This window comes from Gambusia affinis, linkage group LG15 (assembly GCF_019740435.1).
Source record: "Gambusia affinis linkage group LG15, SWU_Gaff_1.0, whole genome shotgun sequence".
Classification (NCBI taxonomy): Eukaryota; Metazoa; Chordata; class Actinopteri; order Cyprinodontiformes; family Poeciliidae; genus Gambusia; species Gambusia affinis.
The window spans coordinates 210,391-236,847 of NC_057882.1; the positions used below are offsets into that span (position 1 = coordinate 210,391).

The 26,457-nt window shown below is 38.4% G+C and overlaps 1 protein-coding gene across 2 annotated transcripts; it reads left to right on the forward strand.

Annotated features, from left to right (window-relative positions):
• The first annotated feature begins 3,640 nt into the window (after nucleotides 1–3,640).
• On the forward strand, nucleotides 3,641–22,436 carry LOC122845327 (vasodilator-stimulated phosphoprotein-like). Of its 2 annotated transcripts, none has more exons than XM_044141534.1 (13): nucleotides 3,641–3,814; nucleotides 17,470–17,641; nucleotides 18,732–18,912; nucleotides 19,007–19,055; nucleotides 19,136–19,412; nucleotides 20,089–20,198; nucleotides 20,431–20,479; nucleotides 20,572–20,614; nucleotides 20,787–20,826; nucleotides 20,950–21,012; nucleotides 21,743–21,809; nucleotides 21,969–22,026; nucleotides 22,194–22,436. In XM_044141534.1, the coding sequence occupies exons 1-13, from the start codon at nucleotides 3,810–3,812 to the stop codon at nucleotides 22,217–22,219; spliced, it is 1,140 nt and encodes a 379-aa protein (XP_043997469.1). In that variant the 5' UTR covers nucleotides 3,641–3,809; the 3' UTR covers nucleotides 22,220–22,436. The 2 variants fall into 2 exon arrangements, with proteins under 2 accessions (XP_043997469.1, XP_043997468.1); XM_044141533.1 differs by having other exon boundaries at nucleotides 3,642–3,814; nucleotides 20,784–20,826.
• The last annotated feature ends 4,021 nt before the right edge of the window (nucleotides 22,437–26,457 follow it).

Below are 26,457 nucleotides of genomic sequence, written 5' to 3' on the forward strand. Positions count from 1 at the left end.
ATCCACTCTCTCAACTGACCGCAACTCGCCTACAACAACCCACATTTTGAAAGCTGTCAAACCCCGTGCCGAAATCTGAGCCACTTCCCGAAGCAGTCATGTGGTACAGCCGGGCAGCGAGGCTTCGGACGTCATCGTTTTTGGCTCCTCCCCTAAATGAAGCAAGCTTCGATACGCGCTTTACGGAAACGCCCCCTCCATTACTCGACACACGCCTCGAAGGCACATTAACTCAAGTTAGAGAACAATATTGGATTTTGAGAGGCAGACAGCTTGTAAGAAACATTGTCAAAATGTTACATTTGCAAAAAACTAAAGGTTAAGGCAGCACAACAGATTACTGCTCCCTTACCTCGAGACAGAGTAACAGAATCACCTCCTTTTGAAGTTACTGGGGTAGATTTTGCTGGACCCTTATATGTTAAAACTAAGGACGGGTCTGTAAAATCATATATAGCACTGTTTACATGTGCAGTGACAAGAGCAGTACACTTAGAGTTGGTCTCAGACAATGCTAGAATATTCAAAGGGGCTGACAAAGATTTAAAAGAGTTGTGGCAAAATATCTTAGGATCGACACTCACAGAGTTTTTCACTGACAAGGGAATCACGTGGAAGTTTATCGCTGAGCGAGCAGCTTGCTGGGGGGATTCTGGGAAAGGCTTGTGAGATCTGTAAAAACATGCTTAAGAAAGGTACTGGGGAAAGCATCTTTGAGTTTTGAGGAGCTCACAACTGTTCTTACTGAAGTGGAGGCAGTGTTGAACTCTAGGCCTCTGTCCTATGTAACTAGTGATGCATTAGAGCCCCAACCACTTACTACATCTCATTTCCTAGTTGGTAAACGCTTAACTTCCTTGCCACCAAGGATTATTCCTTCACCTCACCTAAATCAGGTTCCCACTGCAAACCGCAAACAGCTAGGTAGAAGGTGGAAATACCAACAGAAACGTTTGATAGGCTTTTGCAAACGCTGGCGCAGAGATTATTTGATGGACTTGAAATCAGCCCACAGGGTGAACAGTCTTACTCCAACAGTACTTAAAGTAGGAGATGTAGTTCTTTTGGGGGAGGACAATACACCCAGACAGACATGGAAAATGGGTAGAATTGTAGAGGTCTTTCCAGGCAGGGATGGTCTCATACGTTCATGCAATGTTCGCACTTCGACTGGTGGCTTGTTACGCAGGCCCATTCAGTTATTGTTCCCTTTAGAGGTATCTTAAATGAAAGGAAAATCCTACACAGATGAACAGTTGTTCATCGGGCGGGAGGATGTTGTGACTTTTTTACACTTATATTTTAAGCATAATTTACATGATGATTATTAATTGTATTGAACATGATTGTATATAATTACAAAGGTGAAGTGAAATATATTTAAGTGCAAGACATGATTTATTTGAATAGAGGAAGTCCTTTAATTTGAAGAATGCTTAAGGTTCTGTTACTGTTTTGTTGACTTTTGATAGCTATTGGTTACAAACGTTTGGTTTCCCGTTTGTTTTATCCTTTTCTGCTGAGGCCGTTCTTTTTCTCTCCAATAAATACTGAACAGAAAGGTTCAGTAAAAGAAATACGAGACTCCGTCTTGTTTGAGAAGAAGCTTTACTCCGTAACAGCAAGTTCCTCCTGGATATTCCGACTGGCAGTCGAGCCGTTTCTCTGTCTCCGTTCCGCCTGAACCAACCTGTCCGCCCCCCGACGTCCTCCTTCACTACCTTCTGGTTTTCTGTGGCTAAGCGCAGTTCCTCCTGGACCACAAGGAAATTAGGACCCCGAACACTGCAGTTTACCCTCCAAAAACAACAAACGCCTGCTCACAATGTGCTGATAACTCCGAGAGCCCTTCCCCCCTGGATAAGACTCGTCATCCCCGCTCCATTCTCTAGTTGCTGTTCTAATAAACTCATTTATACATTTTATTGCTCTCCTGTGTCGTGTTCTGCACGTGGGCTAGAAATATAGAACCCAATATGACACATACTCTGTCTTTCCACGTTTCAAAGATGTCAAAGGCTTGGTAATTATTTATTTTAATAATTTCACAGTCATGTAAAAATTGTGTATTTTTGTGAAGTCAAAATGAATACAATTAATGTGGCTGGGAAATGTTTTAAGTTTTTTACTATCTACATTGTAGGTGGAGCAGGATTTTGTCCTGATGTTTGGAGAAGACGTGTCTGGCAAGTTTCTGGAGAAATGGACGACCATGTTCAAGAGAAAGATTGTATTGTGTGTTTTTTCTTTTTTCCGCCACAGATGGGAACCAACATCCAAGAACATCTTGATGCCATCATGACGAGCACACAGCCCTATCTCCTGGCTGTGGGACGGAGGAAGAAAGTAGCTCAACAGTTCTTCATCCTTGACAAAAATGCCATTGCTTGCTGGTCAACTTCCTGTCTTGGTGCTTTTGACAAACTGTTTAAGGCACATTACGTGTTTGCCACAACATACAAACCCATGCTGTGCAACATGTTTATGTTCATCCAAACCACTATGTGCAATATAGATGTAGGTAAAGTGAATGAAAGTCCTTGGGTTAGGTTGCTTCACTAGTAATTGAGAAAATCTGTTGGGTATGAAGTGTTTTGTTTGTTAGGCAGAGTTAAGTTGCACAAATGCACTTGTTTGGTATATACAAGTAGTTAGTTCATGGTTATTTGGATGGAAAAACTCTGCCTTTAATGTACTCTGTCAGCTTCAAGCCGTCTACTGTGATGGGATGTACGTCGTGATGTTACTGTGACACTACCACAAGTTAACAGTGGATGTTAAAAATGTGCTTTAGTTCGATAAATAAGGTAAGGTAAATTTCTGTGGTAACCTGATTTTATTCAATTGTACATTTAACTCTACAAAAGTGTAAAAATAGCACTTCATATTTATTTGTGCAGAGTTGTTTTTTCACAGCTAAAGAGTAAATGATCAACACAGTAGTTATATGGGCCTCCAGTGTAAACCTTCAATAACTCAATGCAGTGTTGAAAAGCACGAGAATCAGTTGTTTTGTCACCATTAAGGAGTAACTTATTAACTCTGATTAGAATCATATATACTCTTATCAGAGTTATTTGACTAGGAGTGTTAAGTTGTATTAACACTGTACAGTGTTAGTCAGTGTGACTTTATTTTGAGTTAAATTGTACTCTGAAAATGGAGCACTGTGGAAAGAGTTAAATTGACACCATTTCTAATAAGGACCAAATAGACTTGGACACTGTTAAATTTAACTCTAAGTGTTTATTTAACACTACAAAATTTACTGTGTAGGAAGTGTTTTGCTTGAGCAAACAAAAGAGAAACTCCTCTAATACACCAAACCGCTTTATGTGAGCCTGCATTGGTTAACGTGAGGATGTCAGTTATGTTAACCACAGAAACAGACAAAGATGTAAGAGCATATTTATTTTGCACTCAAATTACCTATCCTTTCAACTAAACACAAATCATACTCAATATAAACTGATAAAACAAAACAAAACCATGTTCTGAAAATAAAAGAGCAGAACAGCGTGCACCCATTGCCACAGGTGAAAAAAAATAAAGGGGAAATGAGGGTTTAGAAGAAGTTCAAACAAGAACAGGAAGAGAGCCGAAAAAAAAAAAATAGCTGAAGAAATGAGAATACAAAGGCAGAAGTGCAGTTAGTTGGTTTCAGTGTCAGGAGAGAATGCAACAGCGCTTCTCAGACACAAATGACAAGCAGTTTTTCAGCTAACAATTACAAGGGAGTGAGAGATTTTTGAAAAGAAGCATTTTTTTGTAAAGCAACTCAATCACTGGACTTTCATTGCAGCTTTAAAATGAGGTAAGTTATGTTCTAATAAATGTGATATTAAAGTTCTACAAAACTCTACAAAATTGAAGTATAGACTAATTAGCTTCTGAACAGTAAAAAGAAACAACTTTATTATACATGACTCTTTTAAACCTTTTAAATATCATAAAAAACTATTAGTTTAAAATTTTTTCTATAACTTTAAAGAAAAGGAAACTAAATAGTTCTTGTGTGCGGTCTACATGTCCTGCCTTCTATTGCATCTCAACCTCATGTCAGGTTTTTTACTTTTGTCGTTAGAGAGAATGAAATGTAGCAGTTCAGTAAAATGAAACTGGCTTCTTTTCCTTTCATCTCATAGCAGCAAACCTTGAACAGAAAAAAATCTAGTCTTCCATAAAAGGAAATGGACTGATCACAGGAAGTGGTCAAAGATAAAAAGCTGCACTTTGACAGGAAGTTAAGATTTCACACAGACTTAAGTTGAGACAAAATGATGCATGTATATGTCTCTCTCTCTCTCTCTCTATATATATATATATATATATATACATATATATATATATAGAGCACATGGTCACGTTTATTTTCGAATGGGAAACTTACAGGTTCAGCTCACATCTCTTGTGCACAGCAAGAGCACCACCAATGGCGATTTGTTATATTTCCTTTTTCTTCAGATTTACAACCAAACAGCCTCCCAAACAGGAGCTTAATCAGACCAAAAGTCTCTAACAATCTTAAATCTAGAGGTTCAATTATTTCTGTGTCTGGAACACCACAGCTTCTCCCCTGCAAAATTAATACTTAATCAATTTAAAAATTTTCAGGTTTTTTTATGATTTATGAAATCTAGAAACACTTTCTTTTTTTTTTCTCAAAACCCTCATTTAGAGTTGTAATTTCCAGTTCAGTCCATCAGGAGGTCGCCGGTTCCTCACTGGACAAATTGTTTCTTTCGACTGTGGATGATGGCCAGTCTATTGGTTGATTCCCAACAGTTTTTTCTTCCATCTGTTGAGCCACACCTTTGGTTGTATCAAGATCATCATCATCCCAAAAGTTTCCAGCACAAGAGTCTGTTTGTGTCAAATGAGCTGGATTTCCATTTACACCCAGAATCTAGTTTACATGTTTTTTAACACTTCCCATTCACTTCCACACTGTAAGTACAGGATCAGGATTTCTTGTACAACTCCACTCAACCGCTTCTTCCCTCCCCTGTAATTCTTAACCAATACAGGTTGACCTACTGTGAAAACTCGAACACGTGGAAGAGTTGGTTCTGTTTTGTTTTGCATTTTCTGGAAGAACTGAGGTCTGATCAGTGACAGTCTTGTTTGAACCTGTCGTTTTAGGAATAACTCAGCAGGACTTTTCCCTGTAGTGGTATGGGGTGTGTTTCAGTACCCTAAAAGAAAATTTGCAACACAGTGCTCAGGTGTCATTCCACCTCCGGCTTGATTCTTTGCAAGCGACTTCTTAAGATTTTGGACTAAGCGCTCTGCTAATCCATTGCTGGCAGGTGACTTAATGTGCTGCACTCCATTTTTATTTAGAAATACAGTGATCCCTCGTTTTTCGCGGGGGTTACGTTCCTAAAAGAACCCGCGATAAGCGAAATCCGCGAAGTAGGAACATTTATTTTTTTACCAATTATTATACAATTAAATACTCCATAATACATTTAAAACAAAGAACAAAACCTTTTTTTTTACAGGTTCAAGCATTTTTTTTTAACAAATAAAAGTACTGTATAAACGTTTTCTTTTTTTCTTTTTTTTTTTTTTTTTTTTTTTTTTTTTTTTTTACAAATAACTACTATACTGAAAAATAATAATTTTAATCATGAATACGAAGTGAAGGCTTCACATTGCGGAGATCAGCGCTGCCCCACTGCGAGCCGAGTCATTTGATTAGAACGGAAAAATATGATTATGAAAAAAACTACAAAGTGCAGTAGGACAAATAGTGATTCACCTGTATTTCACTGCTCCTCCTGACTCCGCGGTGCAGGTGTGTTTGTTCGGCAGAAGAACATAGATATCAGTAGTTGTTGTTGCTCTTTTTTCTTCTGGGCAAAAGGCTCTTATAAACCGACATACCACCATCGATTATGTTAAATTTGGCAAGTTGTCTTTACGTACATGTACATATTAAACCACAACGTTATAGACACACAGGTATGGAAGTAGCAGAGAGACTGTTTAGCCAATCAGAATACAGAACACAATGCACGATGCAAATCCACGAAGCAGCGAGACCGCAGAAGGTGAACCGCAATATAGCGAGGGTTCACTGTAACTCAAACTCTTGTGAAATAAACTGAGGACCATTATGTGTTACAACCTCTTTTGGTAACCCGTAAGCAGCAAACACATTTCTCAGTGTTTCAATGGTTTTAACTGAAGTAGTAGTAAGTTATGCATAGGAATAATCTCGGGTCATCTAGCACAGGCATCCATAGCTACCAGAAACATCTGCTTGTGGTCTTCTGCAAAATCAAGATGGATTCTCTCCCAGGGATTTCCAGCCCATTTCAATTTATGCACTGGTGCAGTAAAAGGCATACTACGCTGCTTTTGACAAATGGTACACTCACTGACTTCCTGTTCAATGGACTCACCTACTGCTGGCCACCAGAATAAACTTCTGGTGACGGATTTCATCTTTACTATGCCCCAGTGGTGTTCATGCAGTTCAGAAATCAACTGATCCCTTAATTTCTTAGGAACCACCACTGTGGAGAGGATTTCTGTGAAAGTTTAAAGGTACGGACATGGAGATCTCACATTGGGTTTAAATTGTTAAACCAAAGGTAATAATCTGAGTTTGTTGCAGATTACATGTTAGCATGTTTAAAAAAAGACAACTGCCAAAGACTGTCTGCTGTAACCCCACAGCAGACAATCATCTTCAACATCTAACTCAAAACGTCTCTGAAAATATGGTTTCAGCAACTCATCCTGTACATGTTTAGGCCAGCCAGTTAACACCAACTGTTTCACCACCTTTAACACAGGATCTTTGTCTGTTTCTTTTGCGATCTCCCTTGCAGTGATAGGTAACTCATCAAGGTAAGATACTTTGTAAATAGGGTTTGACACCACATCCACACTTGGTTTCATCGGTAACCTTGATAAAACATCTGCATTACTGTGTTGCTCAGATCTTTTGTACTGAATCTTGTACTTGTATGCAGATAGGATTAGAGCCCATCTTTGCAATCTAGCAGCAGCTAGCGTAGGCACACCTGTTTTTGGTCCCAAGAGTTTTAGAAATGATTTGTGGTCCGTCACCAAAATAAATTTCCTTCCGAAAATATAATCATGAAACTTCATAACATTAAACACTAAACCAAGGGCTTTCTTTCAATCTGAGGAGTTTTGTTCTGTCTTAATTAGTATTCTTGATGTATATGCAACCAGTCTTTTGCTTCCATCTTTCATTTGGTGAATGATTACAGCACCAATTCCATAAGGAGATGCATCACATGCTAAGATAATTGGTAGCTCTGTGGCAAAATGTGTCATCTTAAAAAGCTTTCTTTGCATTCTCAAAGGCATTCTGACAGTTTTCTGACCAAATCCAGTCTGCATCTTTGTGTAGCAATGCTGACATTGACTGGATCAGAATCAATAAGTTTGGTTTAATAGAGCCAAGAATGACCTAAGTTCAGTTACATTTCTTGGAACTGGAGCCTTCTGATGGCAGTTGTCTTTTCCTTCATAGGATGAATGCCGGTGGCATCAATGACATGTCTTAAATATGAAACACTGTCTTGCATGAACTCACATTTTTCTTGCTTTACTCTAAGGTTGTAACTTTTGAGCCTCTTAAGAACCTCTTTTAAGTGGCGTCCTGCATCTTTACCAGTTATCAACATATCATCAAGATGGCAGATAACATTATCTATACCCAGAAGTACTTGATCCATTATTTTCTGGAAGATTGCAGGAGCACTGCCAACACCATAGGGCAACCTGTTGTATTAATACAGCCCTTTGTGAGTGTTTATGGTCAGGTAACACCTGGGGCCACCAACACGGTGCCCGTGGGCACCCGGTCGCCCAAGAGGACATTGTCAGTCAGCCAGAACAAGTTCTAAAAATAGCCACTGTCATTATGGAGCACTGCCTAAAAATATATTTATTTAAATGTTTTTACATTGAAGTAATAACATTTGTTTATATTTAGAATTTAAAATTTTTTTATAAAATTTTATAAAAAAATTATAAAAACATTTAAAATAAATTGCTTTATGTATAAAACTTTTTCCTACGGTTAAAGCTCAGAATTATGTGCAGACGCAGATATTATCAGAGGGCAGCAGCGCCTGAACCTGTACACACTTTGCGTACATTGAGATTTTCCTTTAAGTAAAAAAAAAAAAAATAGTTAAACGGAATTTTTATTATTTAACTCTCTTTACTATTGACAAAATTGTGAAAAAAATATATTTTGTGCCAAAACATCTTGTATGTAGCGCACATCTGTGTGAGTCTCTGGGGGTCAAAGGGCACCCAAAGCCTAAATCTTTTTGGTCAGTTTGCTTTTGCTTATTTGGCGGCTTGGCGCTTTTTCTGTAACAATGAATGACAGGAGTTTGAACTTTCCGTAGTTCTAAGAGCAGTCATTTGGACCCAGCAGAGCTTTTTGTGTGCGTTTCTGGCGGGTTGTCGGTTTTTGAGCTTCTTTCATGTTTCCCGATCTGGAGAGCTAATGGGTCACCTGTCGGCTGACATCTGCCGCTCTTCCTGAGTGTCATGCTAAAACTGTGGGTAAAGCAATTAATCTAGTCGACTTTAATCTAGCAAAAACAGTAGAAATTAAGCAAATATTGTTGCTTCACATTTTCGTCCTCTGGACGTCTGACACCACCTTGCAATCAACACTCTCCTCTTTCTGCGGAACACAGAGGAAGGCTTTTCTTTCATGTCTTTCGTATTTAGCATCGTTTGTAAAAAAAGAAAAAAAAAGTCAGCTGCCATTGTGGTTTAGTTTTGTGCTGGTTTTGCGTTGTAGAGGCGGTTGTGCTCTTGTAGGTCAGGTGCAGTGATAGTTTTGTGCTACTCTCTGATCTAACTTTTTTTTGTCCGGCATCTGCTGGTGTCAGCCAGCAGGTGACCCGTCAGCTTTTCAGTTTGCAAAACCACAAAAAAAGCTAATAAACTGGCGATCCGCCAGAACCGCGAACACTGTAAGAAGCTCAGGCGGGATCTTAGAACCACTGGAGGTTCTAACTGCACTCATCATTTTTAGCTCACAGAAAAACGCCAAGCCATGAACTAAACTAAAGCAAACTGACCAATAGGATTTAGGCTTTGGCGTGCTTATCCATACAGACTCATACTGATGTGCGCTACGTACAAGATGGTTTGACATAAAAGATCTTTTTTTTCTCCACAATTTGTCAATAGTAAAGAGGTTTGGATAATAAAAAGTACAATAACTAATTTTTTTTTTTTCTTGAGGAAAATCTCAAGGTACTCAGTCACGGTCCGTACCGCCGTACAGCTGCAGCTGCTACTGCAACAATCCAAACTTTCAGTTACTTGTGTGCAATTTAGTGTAGCAAGTGTCTAAAACTGTTTATATTTCACCTCAAATCTATCCTCATCATCTATGTATATTTGTTTTTTAGTTTTTGAATTGTATTTTATTTTGGCAAAGCTTTTATTTTCTTGTTTCCTGTTTCCGCGTCATATCCTGTGTGTTCCCGCTGCCCTCCTCGGTTCATTCCGAGCTGCTCAAGCCACTGTTCACTCTAACTGCTGAACAGAAGAGGAAGGGCAAAACCAAACAACAACAAATATGGGTTCTTACGGAAAACTGAGACCATCTGACTGGACAGAGGAATGTGAAAAAGCCTTTTGAGTCTTAAAGAAAAGTTGTTGAATTGTGTTGTTCTTGCACACCCAGATTTTTCACAGCCTCTGATTTTGTCTATTGACGCTTCACTGGACGGACTTGGAGCTGTCTTGTCTCAAGTACCAGCTGGAGAAGAGAAGGCTTGCCCCATCGCATTTGCCAGCAAGACACTGAGTAACTCTCAAAAGAAATACCCGGCGCACAGGCTTGAATTCTTGGCTTTGAAATGGAGTATATGTGAGAAGTTCAGTCATTGGTCAAACATTCACGGTGTGGACTGATAACAATCTGCTCACCTACATCATGACAAAGCCAAAACTTGATGCTTGTGAGCAGCATTGCACTGTAAAATGTAATAAGTTCACTTTACTTAAAAAATGTTAGGAAACCGATTGCCTCAAAATCTTCAAGTAAAGTAGCTAATTCATTTTAAGGTGTTATTGCTAAAAATAACTATGTTTAGACCACTCAGATAAAGGCAGTAAACCTGAGTGCCGTTAACTCAAAATCATTAATTGGGTTAACTGTAAAATATTCATTCAGACAACTCATGCAATGGCAGTAAACTTGAGTGCCGTTAACTCAAAATCATTAGTAAAGTTGACTATAAAATGTCAATTATGACTACTTCAAATTGTGAGTTATGTCAATTAAGCAGTACTCATAAAAATAAGTTATGCTTACACGTTTAAGAGTTCACATTACTTGCAAAATATCAGGAAACCAATTGCCTTGATATGTTCAAGTAAGATGAACCAAAAGTGTTAAGTTATTGGAACGAAGAGCCAACAGACAACAGTTTGAATGGAAAAAAATGTTTAATAATTAAACAAGTTTACCTTAAATACAAGGTTCTCAAGTGTGGTTACATACACACTAACCTGGAAACAAAGTTTTCCATAGACTTTTTTAGGGAAAAAAATGACATGACTTTTTTTCTAGGGTAGCCTTCAATCTAATATTGAATCCTTCAAATGGCCCTCAGTCTTTAAAACTTTGAGAATCCCTGCTTAAATGTCTTTGTTGACTGGTGTGAAACAAAAACTCAATTCTCAATACTAGAGCCCAACATTTATCATAACATTGATAAAGTAAATAGTGAAGTAGTGAAGTGAAGTAATGTTTCTCCTCATTAACATAAAACCATTTAGTAGTCTGCAAATGCAATGATGCTCTCTCCAACAAAAAAAGAATCAAACAAGAAATAAAATCACTTTTCCAATAATGGTAAAGGTATCAACGTTGATCCATAACGTCACATCACATTCACTCATTGCATCAGAAGATTTTTGAGTGATTGTATTTTTGGTTTTAGGGATTTATGTCCAAGTGAGAGAAGCACCCTTTGGATGAAGTCAAAGGTGTACTTCAGTTGTTGAGGGTACTCCAAATTCAGAGAATAAATAAGTCCAAAGAGCAAGCACATGGCATGTGGAAGATTCCCAAGATCATTCATGACAAGACTTCCTTCCAAAATGATGGCAGTACTTGAAGACTGGAGGTGCAGTGAGTCAGTGGAGGCCTGCCTGTCCTCAGGAATGATGGTCAGGATCCCAATGGGGGTGTGAGACACGTCTGGGTCTTCGCAGTCCTAACAACAATAGAAGCAACACCACAATTACATATCAACGCAACACTTCTTCATCACGGCTGCTTCTCCTACAGTTTACAGCTGCCCTACCTATGGCAGTCTACTCATCATAAGCCTTCTATAACAGTACAGCGGCTTTTTTAACCCGCCAACATCTTTATCCTTATCCCTTTTCCTTTTTTTGTTTTGCGCCCCGGACAGTTTTTTTGCACTGCCGCTCCATCTTGTTGCCACTAAATAAACATGATATTTTCGACTAACGTTAGTCCCAGGCATCGCTAAATCATTACACATAAAGTTAACCTCAAAACCTGGACTTATGGATGAATTATACGGCCGAGATAACGAATATAAGTTTGCTCAAAAACAGTGGGACTTACCGTGACAAAACGTAGCTGCAGCAACCGCCGTATTGTTGACAGTTTGGCGCTTCTTTCAAACACGTCGTCACTCGTCAGTGTCCAATGCGCATGTGCGTTCAACGAGAGCTGCCGAATGATGCCGAGTTTTTTGCTGGTTATGCAGATGCGTTTTGCTCACTCATAACTCCAAGTTCGGGTTACTTGCTGCTGATGAGTTTGATTACTTGCCTCAGTAGAAAGTTGTCTTTGCTAAGTTTAAGTTAGTATAGTCAACAGAGTAAGCTGGAATGAGTTCAGGTCACTTTTCTTTTTGAGTACACTTTACTTTTACATTTTACAGTGTGGGTTGCAAAACTGGCACTCTTCTCTTTTGATCTGAAACACACACCTGGATCCAAGAACACAGTGGCTGACGCACTCAGTAGGGATCCATTTGCAACAACTGTCAGTCATCGGATCATCACTGAGGGCTATTCTCCTCTCCTTATTGAAGCTCATAGTATTAGCCAAGATGGGGTCCAATATGCTTTTCACCTAAAGGTTCAGAGCCAAAAGGTGAAGAAACCATCTTGTGGTGGTCCAGAACTTCATTGTAGTTCGCAACCTTACCAGTGTGACAGTCAAGGCTCTTCTGGACATGCATGACCAGTGAGATTTGGTTACTGAAACCCATGCAGTAGCACTAATTCAGTCTGTCCAAGATTTGGGCATACCAGGCCAAGATTCGCTCCCTATGTTCACTTTGGATGAATTACAACATGCCCAAAAGCTTGACCCTGATGTTTCCAAAATCTTGCCATTCATTATTCGAGAGAGACGTCCATCCAGACGTGAAAGAGCAGGACTCAGCATAGGAGCTATGGTGTTCATTAAACAGTGGGAGAAGCTCAAGATTAAAAATAGGATCTTCTATAGAGTCGCTCAAGATCCCCTCAGCAAACAGAAAAGACATCATTTTGTTCTTCCTGATAGCCTCAAGGACAGAGCCTTGCAAGGCATTCATGACCTGGCTGGACATCAGGGGCAGGCACGGACTCTTCACCTGGCAAGACAGAGATTTTTTTGGCTGAATATGGATACTGATGTGAAGGAGTATGTCAAGTGTTGCCAGAGGTGCATTCTTGCCAAAACACCATAACCTTGTGCTCGAGCCCCTCTTAAAAGCATAAGAACCTTTACTCCAATGGAGTTGGTGTGTTTAGACTTCTCGAGTGCGGAGGATAAAAAGCAAAACTCAGTGGACGTGCTTGTCCTGACTGACCATTTCACAAAGCTAGCCCACGCATTTCCATGCACCAATCAAACAGGAAAGCAGGTTGCTAAAAGGTTGTGGGACCGCATATTTTGTGTGTATGGATTTCCTGAACGGATCCATTCAGATCAGGGAGCAAACTTTTTTTTCCCCCACCACCAGGGGGTCTTTTTGTGGGCTCTAGTGTCCCTTATATGACAGTAGGCTGACAGGAAAGGGAGAGGGAGAGGGGGGAAGACATGTGGCAAATGTTGCCGGGTCCGGGAATTGAACCCGCAACAGCCGCGTTGAGGATTCAAGGCTTCCAAACGTGGGTCGCGCTGTCCCCTATGCCAGTGGTCCCCAACCACCGGGCCGCGGACCGGTACCGGTCCGTGGACCAATTGGTACCGGGCCGCGCAAGAAATAATTAAATATGTCAGTTCTATGTACTGAGTATGGAGGAGCTTTTATTTTGAAAATCGTACACCGGATGCCGAGGTTTGAGTCATGCGCTAGCTCACAACGCGCGCACCCCCCCCTCCGCCCCCGTTCGACCTTCACAATGCACGCACCTTAATAAATTAAGTTGACCTAAAACATTTGCTTTAAATAGGAGTAACAGAATTATATGGTGCTGAAATAAAGCAAAGTAATCGGGTGGAAAATATTTCCATGATTTTTTTATGTTCATCCAAGGAGTTATTTTTTTCAGTGTATTTATTCTTGCACTTTGACCATAGCCATAATTTTCTGTTTTAATCTAATCAACTTTAGATTAACTCATTAATTAATAACTTGCATCCTTACCTGTTCTGAACATTGTGTTTTTTCTACGATACACTCTTTAAATGGGATGCATAAGTTTTGTCGCAGCCTTCCAAAAACCAAAATTTCCAACAAAGGTCTCTAGGGGGCGTAGAGTAAGAGACAGTAACAGCGAGCTAGCCATCCAGTAAAGTTAAGTGTAGCCATATATTTATAGTTTTCTTCTGTTACCACAGCCAGGGTCTTCGTCTGCTGGTTCCTCTGCCCATTACGCACAACACAGAGTACATACAACAGATGAGTCTGAAGAGGGTGGCTACATTAGAATCACACAAAAAAGCTCCAAAAGGGAATCAAACCTAAAACTCTGTGAACTAAGAAGTTCCAATCACATAATATCAATGAACCATATCTGCTATGGTAAATTATTACTGATAACTATTCTGAGTATTCCCTTACATGAATAAGACCAGACCACATGTAATCATATATGTAAATGTATTATTGTTATAAAGGCTGAGCCAAGAAAATTTTTTGTCTGTATCAAACAAGTAGCCCTTCATATTACTACTCTGTACCCGTGAAGTAGCTCCTAGTCTCAAAAAGATTGGTGACCCCTGACCTAGAGCTTTCATCTAACAGCATTTCTCAGGGGGCGCTGGCGGAAATTTTTACAAAAGGACGGCGCTGAGATTCCTTTAGCGTTTGCTCGAAGGTAAACTTTACACCTTAAATGCACAACAATACCAGTTTAGACTTTGAGCAACTTACTAAAAACTGTATTGTGTAACATCAAAACATCCTTGGCTGCAACTGTATCGATGGCAGCTCTTCTTCTCTTCAGTGTTTGTAGCTTTTTGGCGCAGCTCCGCGGTCCTGCTACTGGTAGCTTCACCGCATCAGTTCAGCGTTACACCAGCTAATGACGGTGCTGTTATTCACTTGTCTGGTGTCTGATTTTCAAATATTTGATGTTTTATTGAGGATTTTTGTACATATGTTTGGCAGTGCTGTGATCATGTCAAAGCAGCAACTTATATTAAAACGTGTTTTATTGCCCGCTTCCATAGAAGAACAACAGAATATTGCTCTTATAAACATGTGATGACTAAAATCACGATACACTCACCGTGTATCCCTCTGAAAAATGAACTAAGATAAATGAAAAAATCCATCCATGGGTGATACCACAGAGACCGTTCATTTGATACCGTTAACCTCGGTGCTGAAAGTGACCCGGTATGAAACGGTAGTACCACAGCACTTTTGAATTTTAATCATCAGAATACCTGAACTAAAAGGTTGACGACAGTCTGCTGTTCTAAATAAATTAAATAAAAATCTAAATTAAATACAGAAGAATAAACTGGTATGGCAAGACCTTTCGAGTATTAATTAACACAGAGGACTATATGGCAAGAATAAACAGACGCTGCTTTCAAATAAAAGGTAAAATAACATTATTGAAGTGCCATGGGGTTTTTTGAGACCACATCTAAGAAGAAATATATTTTACAGACCATAACAGCAATAAGGAGCCTATTGCTTATTTATGTTTTTAATTAGATTTTTTTATTTCATATATTTATTTCTTCAATATTATTTTTCATGACGGTGTTAATGTCATGAGGCTGTTCAGTGACTCCATAACACTTTCAATTTGACTCACTAGGATTTGATTGTTCTTTGTAATTTTTGTCCAGTAAAACTATTAATCTATAAATCAATAGACAGGCTTGTATAAAGATTTAATCCATGTTTCTGTCCCATCTGGAACTTTTACTTTTCCACTGAAAGCTCTGGTTTACACAGTAAATGCCATGCGGGTGAAATTTTATGGATGATACTCTGATGTCCCATTCTCCTGAAGGCAGCACAGAGCTGCACCACCATGACAGAAACACCGAAGAGAAGAGTTATGATTGACATGAATGCAGTTCTACCCATGTTTTAATGCTGCAGAGCACTGTCTTTTTGCAAATACTTCAAAGTTCAGACTTGTATTGTTGTACATCTTTTATCTGGTCATTTTGTGCAATATTTAACATCGTATGTTAAAAATGGCACAGAACAAGAACATGTTTTTCCTCTCTGATTGGCTGCTGATAGGCCTGCCGATTTTAAGTTGAATGTCCATTCATTGCATTTTTTGTAGATGCCTGTAAAAATAATTTCTATTCCCATGGCTTTTTGTTCTTTGGGAAATTATTTTGGACGATAACTTCAGAAACAACCATGAAAATCAAAACATCAACAATATTGATAGTAATATTTATAATACAATACTATTCAGTGCAAAGTAGCCTACAGATTCTTTGATGGGGTGGTGAGGGACCTGGATGATGGATAGCGGGGCGCCGGCCCAAAAAGGTGAGAAACACTGTTCTAGACAATTCAAACCTGGACTAAATTATTCTCAACTCATAGCAGAATATTTAGAACCATGTTTGTGATTTGTGAAACCTTTTTCTGATTTGTGAAACTTCACTTCACTTAACAGACTTCTGCAGAAGATTTTTCCTTCCAACAGCCATCACCATCTACAATTACCCTTTGAAGAGTTACACCAAATTTTATTTCCCATTGGGACTATTAAAGTGGTTTTGACTTATAATTGAATAAAAAAAAACTGCATGGAAGAAGTGTGAATAGTAATCTAAATTTTAGTGAAGTTTCACAAATCATGTAAAGGCTTCACAAATCCCAAACATGGATTAAAATATTCTGCTATTAGTTGAGAATAATTTAGTCTATACTTGAGGAGTCTAGATGTTGTAGTTTTGGAATTGGAGCAGTTATACTATGACAGAGATCCAAAAAAAGTAGTAAAATAGCTCTTTATTGTAGTTTCACAAATCAGAAAAAGGTTCCACAAATCACAAACATGATTTGTCGGTGTCCAGTTAAATATTCTGCTGTTAGAGCAGAACAACACAGTCTAAGAGTCTATGAGTTGTATTTTAGGAACTGGAGTGTGATCCAGATGTAAAAAAGTGGTAAACTCAACCTTTATTTAGATTTCACAAATCAGAAAAAGGTTGCACAAATCCCAATCATGGCTTTAAATATTCTGCTATTAGTTGAGAAGAATTTAGTCCAGGTTTGAAGAGTCTAGGTGTTGTAGTTTTTAAACTAGAGTCAAATAAAGATGAAGAAGGTAGTGAAAAATTAGGTGGAATCGCCCTTTTGCCATTTCCCGAATCGGAAGCTGGAATTGGAAATCAATTTCAGCTTGGTACAGACTGGCAACCTGTCCAGGGTGACCCTGCCTCTTGCCCAGAATGTTAGACCTCCTGACCCCACTAGTGACAAGGGTGTTAGAAAATGGACTGATATTTTATATATATTTTAAAATTTCCCTTCTCACCCACCGCGGGTGGTGATTCTTCTTCCTCTTAGCTCGGGTCCTCTACCAGAGACCTGGGAGCTTGAGGGTTCTGCGCAGTATCTTGGCTGTGCCTAGGACTGCACATTTCTGGACTGAGATGTCTGATGTTGTTCCTGGGATCTGTTGTAGCCACTGTTCCAGTTTGGGGGTGACTGCCCCGAGGGTCCCGATGACCACAGGCACCACTGTGGTCTTCACCTTCCAGGCCCTCTCCAGTTCCTCCCTTAGGCCCTGGTATTTCTCTAGTTTTTCATGCTCCTTTTTCCTGATGTTGCAGTCACTTGGTATTGCCACATCCACCACAACGGCTTTCCTCTGTTGTTTATCCACCACGACTATGTCTGGTTGGTTCGCCCTCACCATTTTGTTGGGCGAACCAACAAAATGGATCTGTTGGAATATATATATATATATATGCTTTATGCTTTATGCTTTTTGCTCCTTGTTTTTCCCATCTGCTTCTCTCTTCTGTAGTGAGTCCAGCTTGTGTGCTGTGAGAGCGACAGTCTTGCTTTATGATGACAGCAGTAAGCGCTGGGTACCGGCAGGGTCAGATGCGACCCATGTCAGCCGTGTCCAGATCTATCACAACGCTACAACAAACACCTTCAGAGTGGTGGGCCGCAAACTGCAGGCTGACCAGCAGGTATGGGACAAGAAAACACGTCCTCCAATACAATATGCAATTTCTCATTTGCTTTGAAAAACGCTGAACTAAGATATTCACTTTAGAGAACACAGAATGTTATCTTAATATTTAAGGGCAACTTTAGTCATAAGACATAATGCACTTTCCTCCATGCTCCATTAATATCATGATCATCTCAGTACAACTGAAATTTCTGTATGACACTCTTATGTTTTCATCATTTATTTTCTGACATAAATCTTACCAATTCTCTCTTCTGACTTTTTTTTGCTGTTTGTTGGATTTAAGGATTTCCTTAATTTGTTTATCCTCCTACAAATTAACCAGCATTATTTTTAACTTTTTTTTTAACACCACAGTACAGAAGCTCTTGTCAGATTTTGACAATGATAATAGCTTTGAAAAAGCAGGATGAATTCCAATGAATATGAATCTGTGCATGTAATCATAGCTAATCTGTACTATTTAGTCATACTTGATGTGAAAAAATTAAGAAAATGTAAACAATAACTTGGAATATTCATAATTCATTTAAACTAAAACAAAATGAAGTAATGCTGTATTAACTACAGGAAGAAAAAAAATGGAGCTTGACAATTCAAACCTTTTGTCGAGTTTTTGGAAATCATGTTGGATTGTATATTTCTGCTGTAAGATTCTGGAAGAGACAAACAAAACCATATCAATCCCTAATTTGTCAAGTCATATTCTTGCATCTTTGCTGCAACCTCTGTCCCTGTTAAGTTGATGTGTTGAATGCAGGCCAACATTTCATTGCCAGCTTGTGCCAATAAGATACTGCCTTGAATCTTCAGTCCATGTTATTCAATCATTTTGCAACAGAAAAAGATAAAAATTCTCAACATTTGTCACGAACCCTCTTACTGCAGAATTATATGAGCATATAAACCAACTCAACATGACAAATTTACAGCTCTTAACATTTGGGCTCTGGCTCTAGTATGAATGACATGAATACTAAAAAAACTAAATAAAATAGAAATAAAAATAATGATAATAATAACAACAACAGCAATAATAATGATGTAAGAAATGTAATACTTCATCTGTGGATCTTTTATGTCAGGTAGTGCTCAACTGCCCCATTGTCAAAGGGATGAAGTATAATCAAGCAACAGCAACCTTTCATCAGTGGCGAGATCCTAAACAGGTGTGGGGATTAAACTTTGGCAATAAAGAGGATGCAGCTCTGTTTGCCAACTCCATGACTCACGCATTAGAGGTTCTCAGTGGATCTGGAAGTACAGGTACCCAAAGCTGAGCAAGGCATATTCTTATATATATATATATATATATATATATATATATATTTGTTGAGTTGATGCACTAACTGTCTCACAGGTTCTGCTAACAATGGACCATCTCCACAGCAACTTGAAGAGCAGAAAAGGTACAACTATCCAGAACAGTCATGTGTTGATTTTTTTTCATTAAACTTTGAGCATAATTTAAGCTTTTGCTTTTGTTCAGACTTGAGCGACAGAAGCAGGAGCAGCTAGAGAGAGAGCAGAAGAGGCCAGATACCCCCGCCTCTTCTCCAGCTGCTCCTCCAGCTGCTCCTCCAGCTCCACCACCACCTCCTCCAGCTCCAACCCCACCAGCACCTCCACCCCCTCCCTCTGGTGGTACAGTCCCACCTGCACCACCTCCACCCCCTGCAGGAGGAAGTGGAAAAGTTGGAGGACAAGGAGGCGGTAGTGATCTTGCATCCGCCCTTGCAGGAGCTAAATTACGGAAAGCAGTAAAGGTAGAGGCATCATGCAGGATGTATAAAGTCTGTGTGTGTAAAAAAAAAAAAAAAACGTCAGAGTTTTCTGACTTGGATGGAAGAATCCACAAAAAAGTGCAATCTCCTTTATTTTTGGTACATTTTTCTTTGTATTATCCACTTTATTTCCACAACAGATCGCATGCAAACCAAACACACCCAAACAGCTGCAAACAGATTGCAGCTGTTTGGAAGCCACGTTGGAGCTGTGCTGTGTTGAGCCACAAACACAGTGCAGGTTACGCTCCTTTGACCACACAATATCACATCGTTGAGCTTGTAGGCACCACCAGAGGGGCAAGAGAGGCTTTTCTTTACTAGCTAACTGTTGGTCATGCAATCAAAGGAGCCTAAAATTCACGTAGCTAATTGAGCAGGATAAAAATTCAGTATTATAAATTCAATGTCTAAAAAATGTTGAATCCTACTGAGATAATTTCCTTCATAAGTATCTTATGTTTGCAAATTTAATCAAGGAGTAATTGTTAAAGGACATCCGTTAAACTTTGTGAATAAGATTTAGTGTTTTTGATCCCTTACCATTTTTTCTCACCATAAACATTAAGCTATTTTGACATTTGTCTTCCTTAACATCAGAAGACAAAAAAAAAACCCAAAAAACCCCCAACTAATTAGAGTGCTTTGATTTCTGAAGGATGAGGGCGCGGCATCAGCCCCGGCTCCCAAAGCACCATCCTCATCATCATCTGGTGGGGGCGGAGGAGGCGGCCTAATGGGAGAAATGAGTGCAATTTTGGCAAGAAGGTGAGTTGGAACTAACAGATCAATTTTCTCAGCATTTCTGATCCACCAAAGCAAATGAACAGAATGAAGTACAACTATTAAGTTCAACCTCCAGAACATTTAGTGTATCATAGGAGTAGTTTCTCATTCCTTCCTACAAACTTACCTATACTACCTATACTTATTAGTCAAAAAGGGTTAGGGTCAGTCTACCTTATGTATTTTTTATATTTATTTCTGTTTCTCTTATCAGGAAGAAAGCTGCTGATAAGCCTTTGGAAAAAGTGAAAGAACCTTGCGATGTAAATATTCCTCTTTTCATGATTTTATTATTTATTGAGTGAAAAGGGGACTATCTTGACACTACATGTGGTTGATTTGTGTGCCACCACAGGAAGAATGTGCTCCTGTAAATGCAAAGTTCTCTGGATCAGGGGGTGAGTAAATTCTTCCATTGTTGTATAACACAACAAAAGGCTTACTTCTTCCTACTTACTATGCCTTCCCTCTTCCAACTTTATAGAAATAATAATTGAATGTGTTTATGAATAAAATTTCACACAGCCAAATAACAATAAGATCACATTGTAAAAATAATTATTTTAGCAGAAACCAATGAGCCGAAATATAAATCTGCTTCAACACCAAGGTAAGAGAAGGCTTCAGTATTTAAGGTACTGAGGGCTGGTGTTATATAATGTGCATTAAAACACTTTTATCCCTCTGTAAATGTTCAGCAAGCCTTTGTTAAACAAATACTGTTATGCAACAGGCCAAAAACTGCCACCCAGAAAGACATCAGCTGCAGCACATCTGCCCAGAGTCCTGGGTCCAGGTACAGCCAGTGTCTTCTCATATTGTATGTGTACTTATGTGGTGCCTACAGTCTTAAGCAACACTATAGCAAAAGGACATTTTTGAGCTATATATACGGTATATATTTAGCAGCTACATTTCATAATCTATTTGGGTGACACAAATCTTTTCTATTTTTACAGCTCAAAATGTTAGCTTTCTGAAGCAAGTTTAAATGTTAGTATAAATGTTTTAATACGTTAGATTCTTTTCTGTTCTGGAAAAAAAATGACACACTTGAGCATATGCACACCACTTAGGTGGATTTAAAGAAGAGTCCTTGTCAAACCTGTTCGATTCGACATAGTGACAGAAAACAGAGAAATCAGTTGAAATAATAAAAATAGATTTCTTTAAAGTAATTTTCTTCCCCCACCTGTTCCTCTAAAATGGATATAAGCACATTGACAGACTGAGAATTACAGTTCATATACAATTATATGGAATGTAAAGTTCCTATAAAGTAGATGTACACAGTGTAACTATAAAGTACATGTTGATAGGTATACAAAAACATAAAACAAAAGCTCATGTGAACCCAGAAAGCTACTTTCTGGGTTCACATGAGCTTTTTTTTCCCCTTTCCTCTGCGAGACAAAATGAGTAATTTTTGGAACTGTCTAAAACAAGCTCTGCTATGTGTATTTTTGGGCATTTGCTTTCAAAATATAGCTTTAACTGAAAGTAAATGTGTTCTTTTGCCTCAACAGGCTGAAAGTGGTGAAGAAAAAGTCAGATGGTGAAGAAGGAGATGATGATATGGAGCGTGTCAAACAGGTTAGGTCCTCAGTTTGTTGCAGCAATCACAGCAAGAAAGCAATGTTTGCTTTTCTTTTCTTTGCAATAATTTAGAAATCAAGTTAATTTGTTTCGAAACACAGAACAATGCTTTTGCAAAAACTGCATAGATCTTACTGTGCCATTTTATGTCTTAAGGAAATTATAGAAGAGGTGAAAAAAGAGCTTAACAAGATGAAGGATGAGATTATCAAAGGTAAGGTTTTAAACTATTTTTTTATTTATTTCAAAATGTCTTCAAGAAACAAAAAAATTCAGTTGCTATTTAAAGTTAGGTCCAACACTTGGTTGTAATTGTGTGCTGTGCATTTACTACAAAATACTAGAAATGTTATGACTGACGTTGATTTTTGTCTCTTCAAGCTTTGATTGAGGAGCTCCAAAGATAAATGATGGACATTCCAGACAGCAGAAAGGCCTAACAATATGATGAAGAGATGTGATTTTTTTTTCCTCATGCAAATCGCTGGCAAATTACTTCTTGCAAGTTTGACTGAATTAAATATCTAAACATCTTTTATCTCTTTTTTGATGCTATTTAGATTTTAATTCTGATATTGATGCTAATATAAACCATTATAAATAATAAATTGATACAAATCTAAATTTACTTTTTTTCTCTGGCTTTATGAGATGAGCAGCAACTGCATTTTTTTGCAGTTGTCACAAACTTCTTATTACACAATCTAATGTTTTAAGTGGATTTTTTAAAATGTCATCTTAAGATTTATGCTAGCAGAAAAGCATTAGTTACCATCTTCATATAAGCATTCAGATACACCATGTGACTACTTAGACATCATCACACATCCAAATGACAACAATAAGCACCATAACAATCAAGAGAATGTGCCGAGATTGCAAATTAACTTACCAATAGCAGAATAGATTTGACTCTAGTGAAACATGCATGTGTTTTTAATACACTGTTTATAAGGAAATGCATTCTCATTTTTGAGCTGAAGCTTTGTGTCATGCAATGACATGCTTCTTAATGTTTATTTCAGAATACAAATACTAATAAATACCAATGCTCTAGATACACAATATCATTTATTATCTTATTGCAATGGTACATTATGATCCAGGATTATTATATTATATTATTATGGTGACTTACATTTTGTCATGAAATGGTGGGGGAGATGCCGTAGACCCAGGTTAAAGTGAGAAATTAATGTTTAATGATGAAATCCCAAATAAAACAAACAGTCCAAAACCCAGGCAGCACTGTGTTAAGGAAGAGTTTTTAAAATTAGCTTAATTTGGAAAAAGCTTGGCTCTCTCTTCCTCTGATCCCAGGTCCTCTCAGCGGGCGGCGACAAGGAAAACAACAATGCGTGATGACGTCACAGAATTACAGAGTTTAATCCCATACAAAGCAGCGTATGAATTAACAAGAAAACCACAGAGTTACAGAGATATACATTCTTTACCTGAGACAAAAAGAAATAGAAAAAGAAAAGATAGAGACAGAAAAGGCAAAGACATGTCTTTGGAGAGAGCTGGTGCCAAAAAGCAAAATAATGGCAGCTATCTGAATTATTATTATTGTGCACGAACTCTTATAGTGAAGGTGTTTCTTTCCTTGTTAATGTATTCAATTAAGGCGTACCTCTGGTTAACCAACCAGAAGCTACCTTGGACACTCAGAAAAACTTAGAACTTCCCTTAATTTCACGCCAAGATCAAAGGCCATTTGCTCTCTGATAGGATAAAGGAGCAAGCAGCTGCATCCTGGCTTTCTGGGCTCTAGGGCCACCTGGGCAAATAAAAGCATAAAACAAGACTTCACAGATACCTGTGAAATTCGGAGTGTCTCCCGTTATCTTCTCCTTAACAAAGCTAAATCCAGTAATTTGGTTCAAGGAAAGGTTACCTTCACACACTCAGTTTTGCTCTGCTGCATCCAGCATTCTCAAAAGACTTAAATCCTTCCTTGCCACATAAAAAACAAAACAAAATGAAACAATTGCTTTTCTTAATCTATGAAACATAACATTCAAACAATTTCCATTTGATTCAGATATTGTCACAGATAGTACAATTTTCAAATACATTCATCATTTACTAGATTAGTAGTTCTAAACTTAGATAATACAATATTAATTTAAAAACCTGCTATTAATACTTAGAAAAATGTCTTAGAAATTAAATAATGGTTTCAACATTCTATGTTATATTCAGTTTTATACCATGCCAGATGTTAGTTGGAAGACCTTTGATATTCTGTGAACCAAACAGGCTTCTGTCCTGCAGTAGATGCTAATTTCATGGCCTCCTGACCTCTGATAACACAGCAGGAGCCTCACAGAGAGATCCCCTTTTGATCTGCATTTGGTTCCTGTTTCTGAATACTTACCGATTGAATAGTTTAGTTTTAAATCCTTAACACAAACCTGTTTAAAATTAAGAAATTTGTTCAAAATAAGAATGTTCAATATACCTTTTACACATGGCGTAAGATTAACTGTATTAAGCACTAAAAATAATCATTTTTCCTCAACAACTGCTAAGCGGAAGCCAGTGCTTAACACAGGTAGCTCTGGGTGAACGAATGGACGTCACGACAGAGACAGCATGATGGCACCAAATGAGACGAGGACCCAACAAAGACACAGAGACACAGGTGACACTAAATACACAAGAGGTAATCAGGGAACGAGACACACCAGGGAATAATCAAGGGGAGACAGGACAACGCGGAGACTCAGACACAGAAACTCGAAATAAATACACAGAAAAACACGGGACATGACACATTTCATCGAATGATTTGAAATACATACATTAGGCCAGCGTTTCCCAATTCCGCTCCTCAAGACACACAGCCCTGGATGTTTTAGATGTTTCTTTGCTTTAATACTCGTGGCCCAAACCAGTTAATCAGACATCAACTGAAATCAGCTTAGTTGAAGCAAAGAAAAGCCTAAAACATACAGAGCAGTGTGCCTCGACTTCCAGGGTTGGGAAGCATTGAATTAGTAATATTTCAGAACGAATGAGTGCAGTGACTTGGTGGGAGAATGTTGTTGGACAACTTTAAAGCACATTTATTAAACATAGACATGTATGTCTCACATGTTCCAATACAGACATTGCGTTAAAAAAAATCCAGGGCAAACACGAATTTGTCTAAGTAAATTCAGGCACCAACCCCCATGACTCAGTTAAGGATTAAGATTTTGCTACTGGACAATTTGAGAGGCTTGGGATTGTCAGAACTAACATTATTTTGAAATTAGCCTTCTTTTTTTTTTTTACTGATGTGCTGTAACTTATTTTGATTTTGGTATGTACTTTGAGAATTTTTTTTTTCCTGTAATTTCAGACAAGCAGTATAAATGTCATAATTTGTGGTGAGGTAAACACGGTTGGACCCAGGAGGAGGTGCAATAATGATGGTTTACTGACAAAGTACAAAATCCAAGCAGCACAGGTGAGCAAAAGGCTAGGAGCTCAATCACTGGTAGTGACTGCTAAAGAAACAAATATAATGCCATATGACTGCAATACACACCTTCCTTGTGTATAAATACACACCTTCCTTCCTTGTGTATAAATACACACCTTCCTTCCTTGTGTATAAATACACACCTTCCTTCCTTGTGTATAAATACACACCTTCCTTCCTTGTGTATAAATACACACCTTCCTTCCTTGTGTATAAATACACACCTTCCTTCCTTGTGTATAAATACACACCTTCCTTCCTTGTGTATAAATACACACCTTCCTTCCTTGTGTATAAATACACACCTTCCTTCCTTGTGTATAAATACACACCTTCCTTCCTTGTGTATAAATACACAGGGAAAGTAATCAGGGGAAACAGAACACAGCTGGGATCAATCAGAGGGTGGACAAGATTACAGGAACTAAATAAACACACAGAAAACCCAAATCCTCACAATAAGACTGATACTTCAGCCTTATTGTCTCTGAAAACTGCGCTGCATTGACTGTTTAAAAAAAACCAAAGCAACATTTACCTAAATTTAGGCCTGTCACGATATCAAATTTTGCTGAACGATTAATTGTCTCAAAAAACTATTGCGATAGACGATAGTATTGTCAGAAGACCTTTTTACACTGATTTAATGGAAATGACGAAATAATGCATGCGATTTCTTGCCAAAGATGTATACCCTTTATTTTCAAAAGAACACTCAACACTAGAACTGGTTAATAAAATAAAACAAGCAGAAATAAAAATAAAATGGACTCAGATTTCAGGTTTTCTCCCAGGGTGTCAGTAGTATGGTTATCTGGGACATTTCTGGTCTCTAAACATTTAGAGTGCAGGGTCCAGCAAGCAGCTATATAGTGAATGGTTTTGCTCATATAAGGGGTCATATTTGAACTTGACCACATATCCGACGTAGCAGAGTAAAATGAAATGTATTTTATCTCCTTCAGTATGTCCTCTTTAATACTGCTGTACAGTTGTGGAATTGCCGTTTGTGATATGTATGTTTTTCCGGGGATTTCGTACCGTCTATCAAATGTTTGCAACATTTTTCGAAATGCCGGCTTTTCAACAATATTACATGGGAGCATCTCTTTAGCAATTAAGCGAACTACGCTGTCTGTGAGCGCGCACCACTTTGCGCCGTCCTTTTTGTAC

Excerpts from the sequence above, each read along its gene's own strand:
- LOC122845327 (XM_044141533.1), top strand. Across the intron at positions 17,642-18,731 it reads AACTGCAGGCTGACCAGCAG|GTAGTGCTCAACTGCCCCAT; the intron begins GTATGGGACAAG and ends CTTTTATGTCAG. Across the intron at positions 22,027-22,193 it reads GAAGGATGAGATTATCAAAG|CTTTGATTGAGGAGCTCCAA; the intron begins GTAAGGTTTTAA and ends TGTCTCTTCAAG.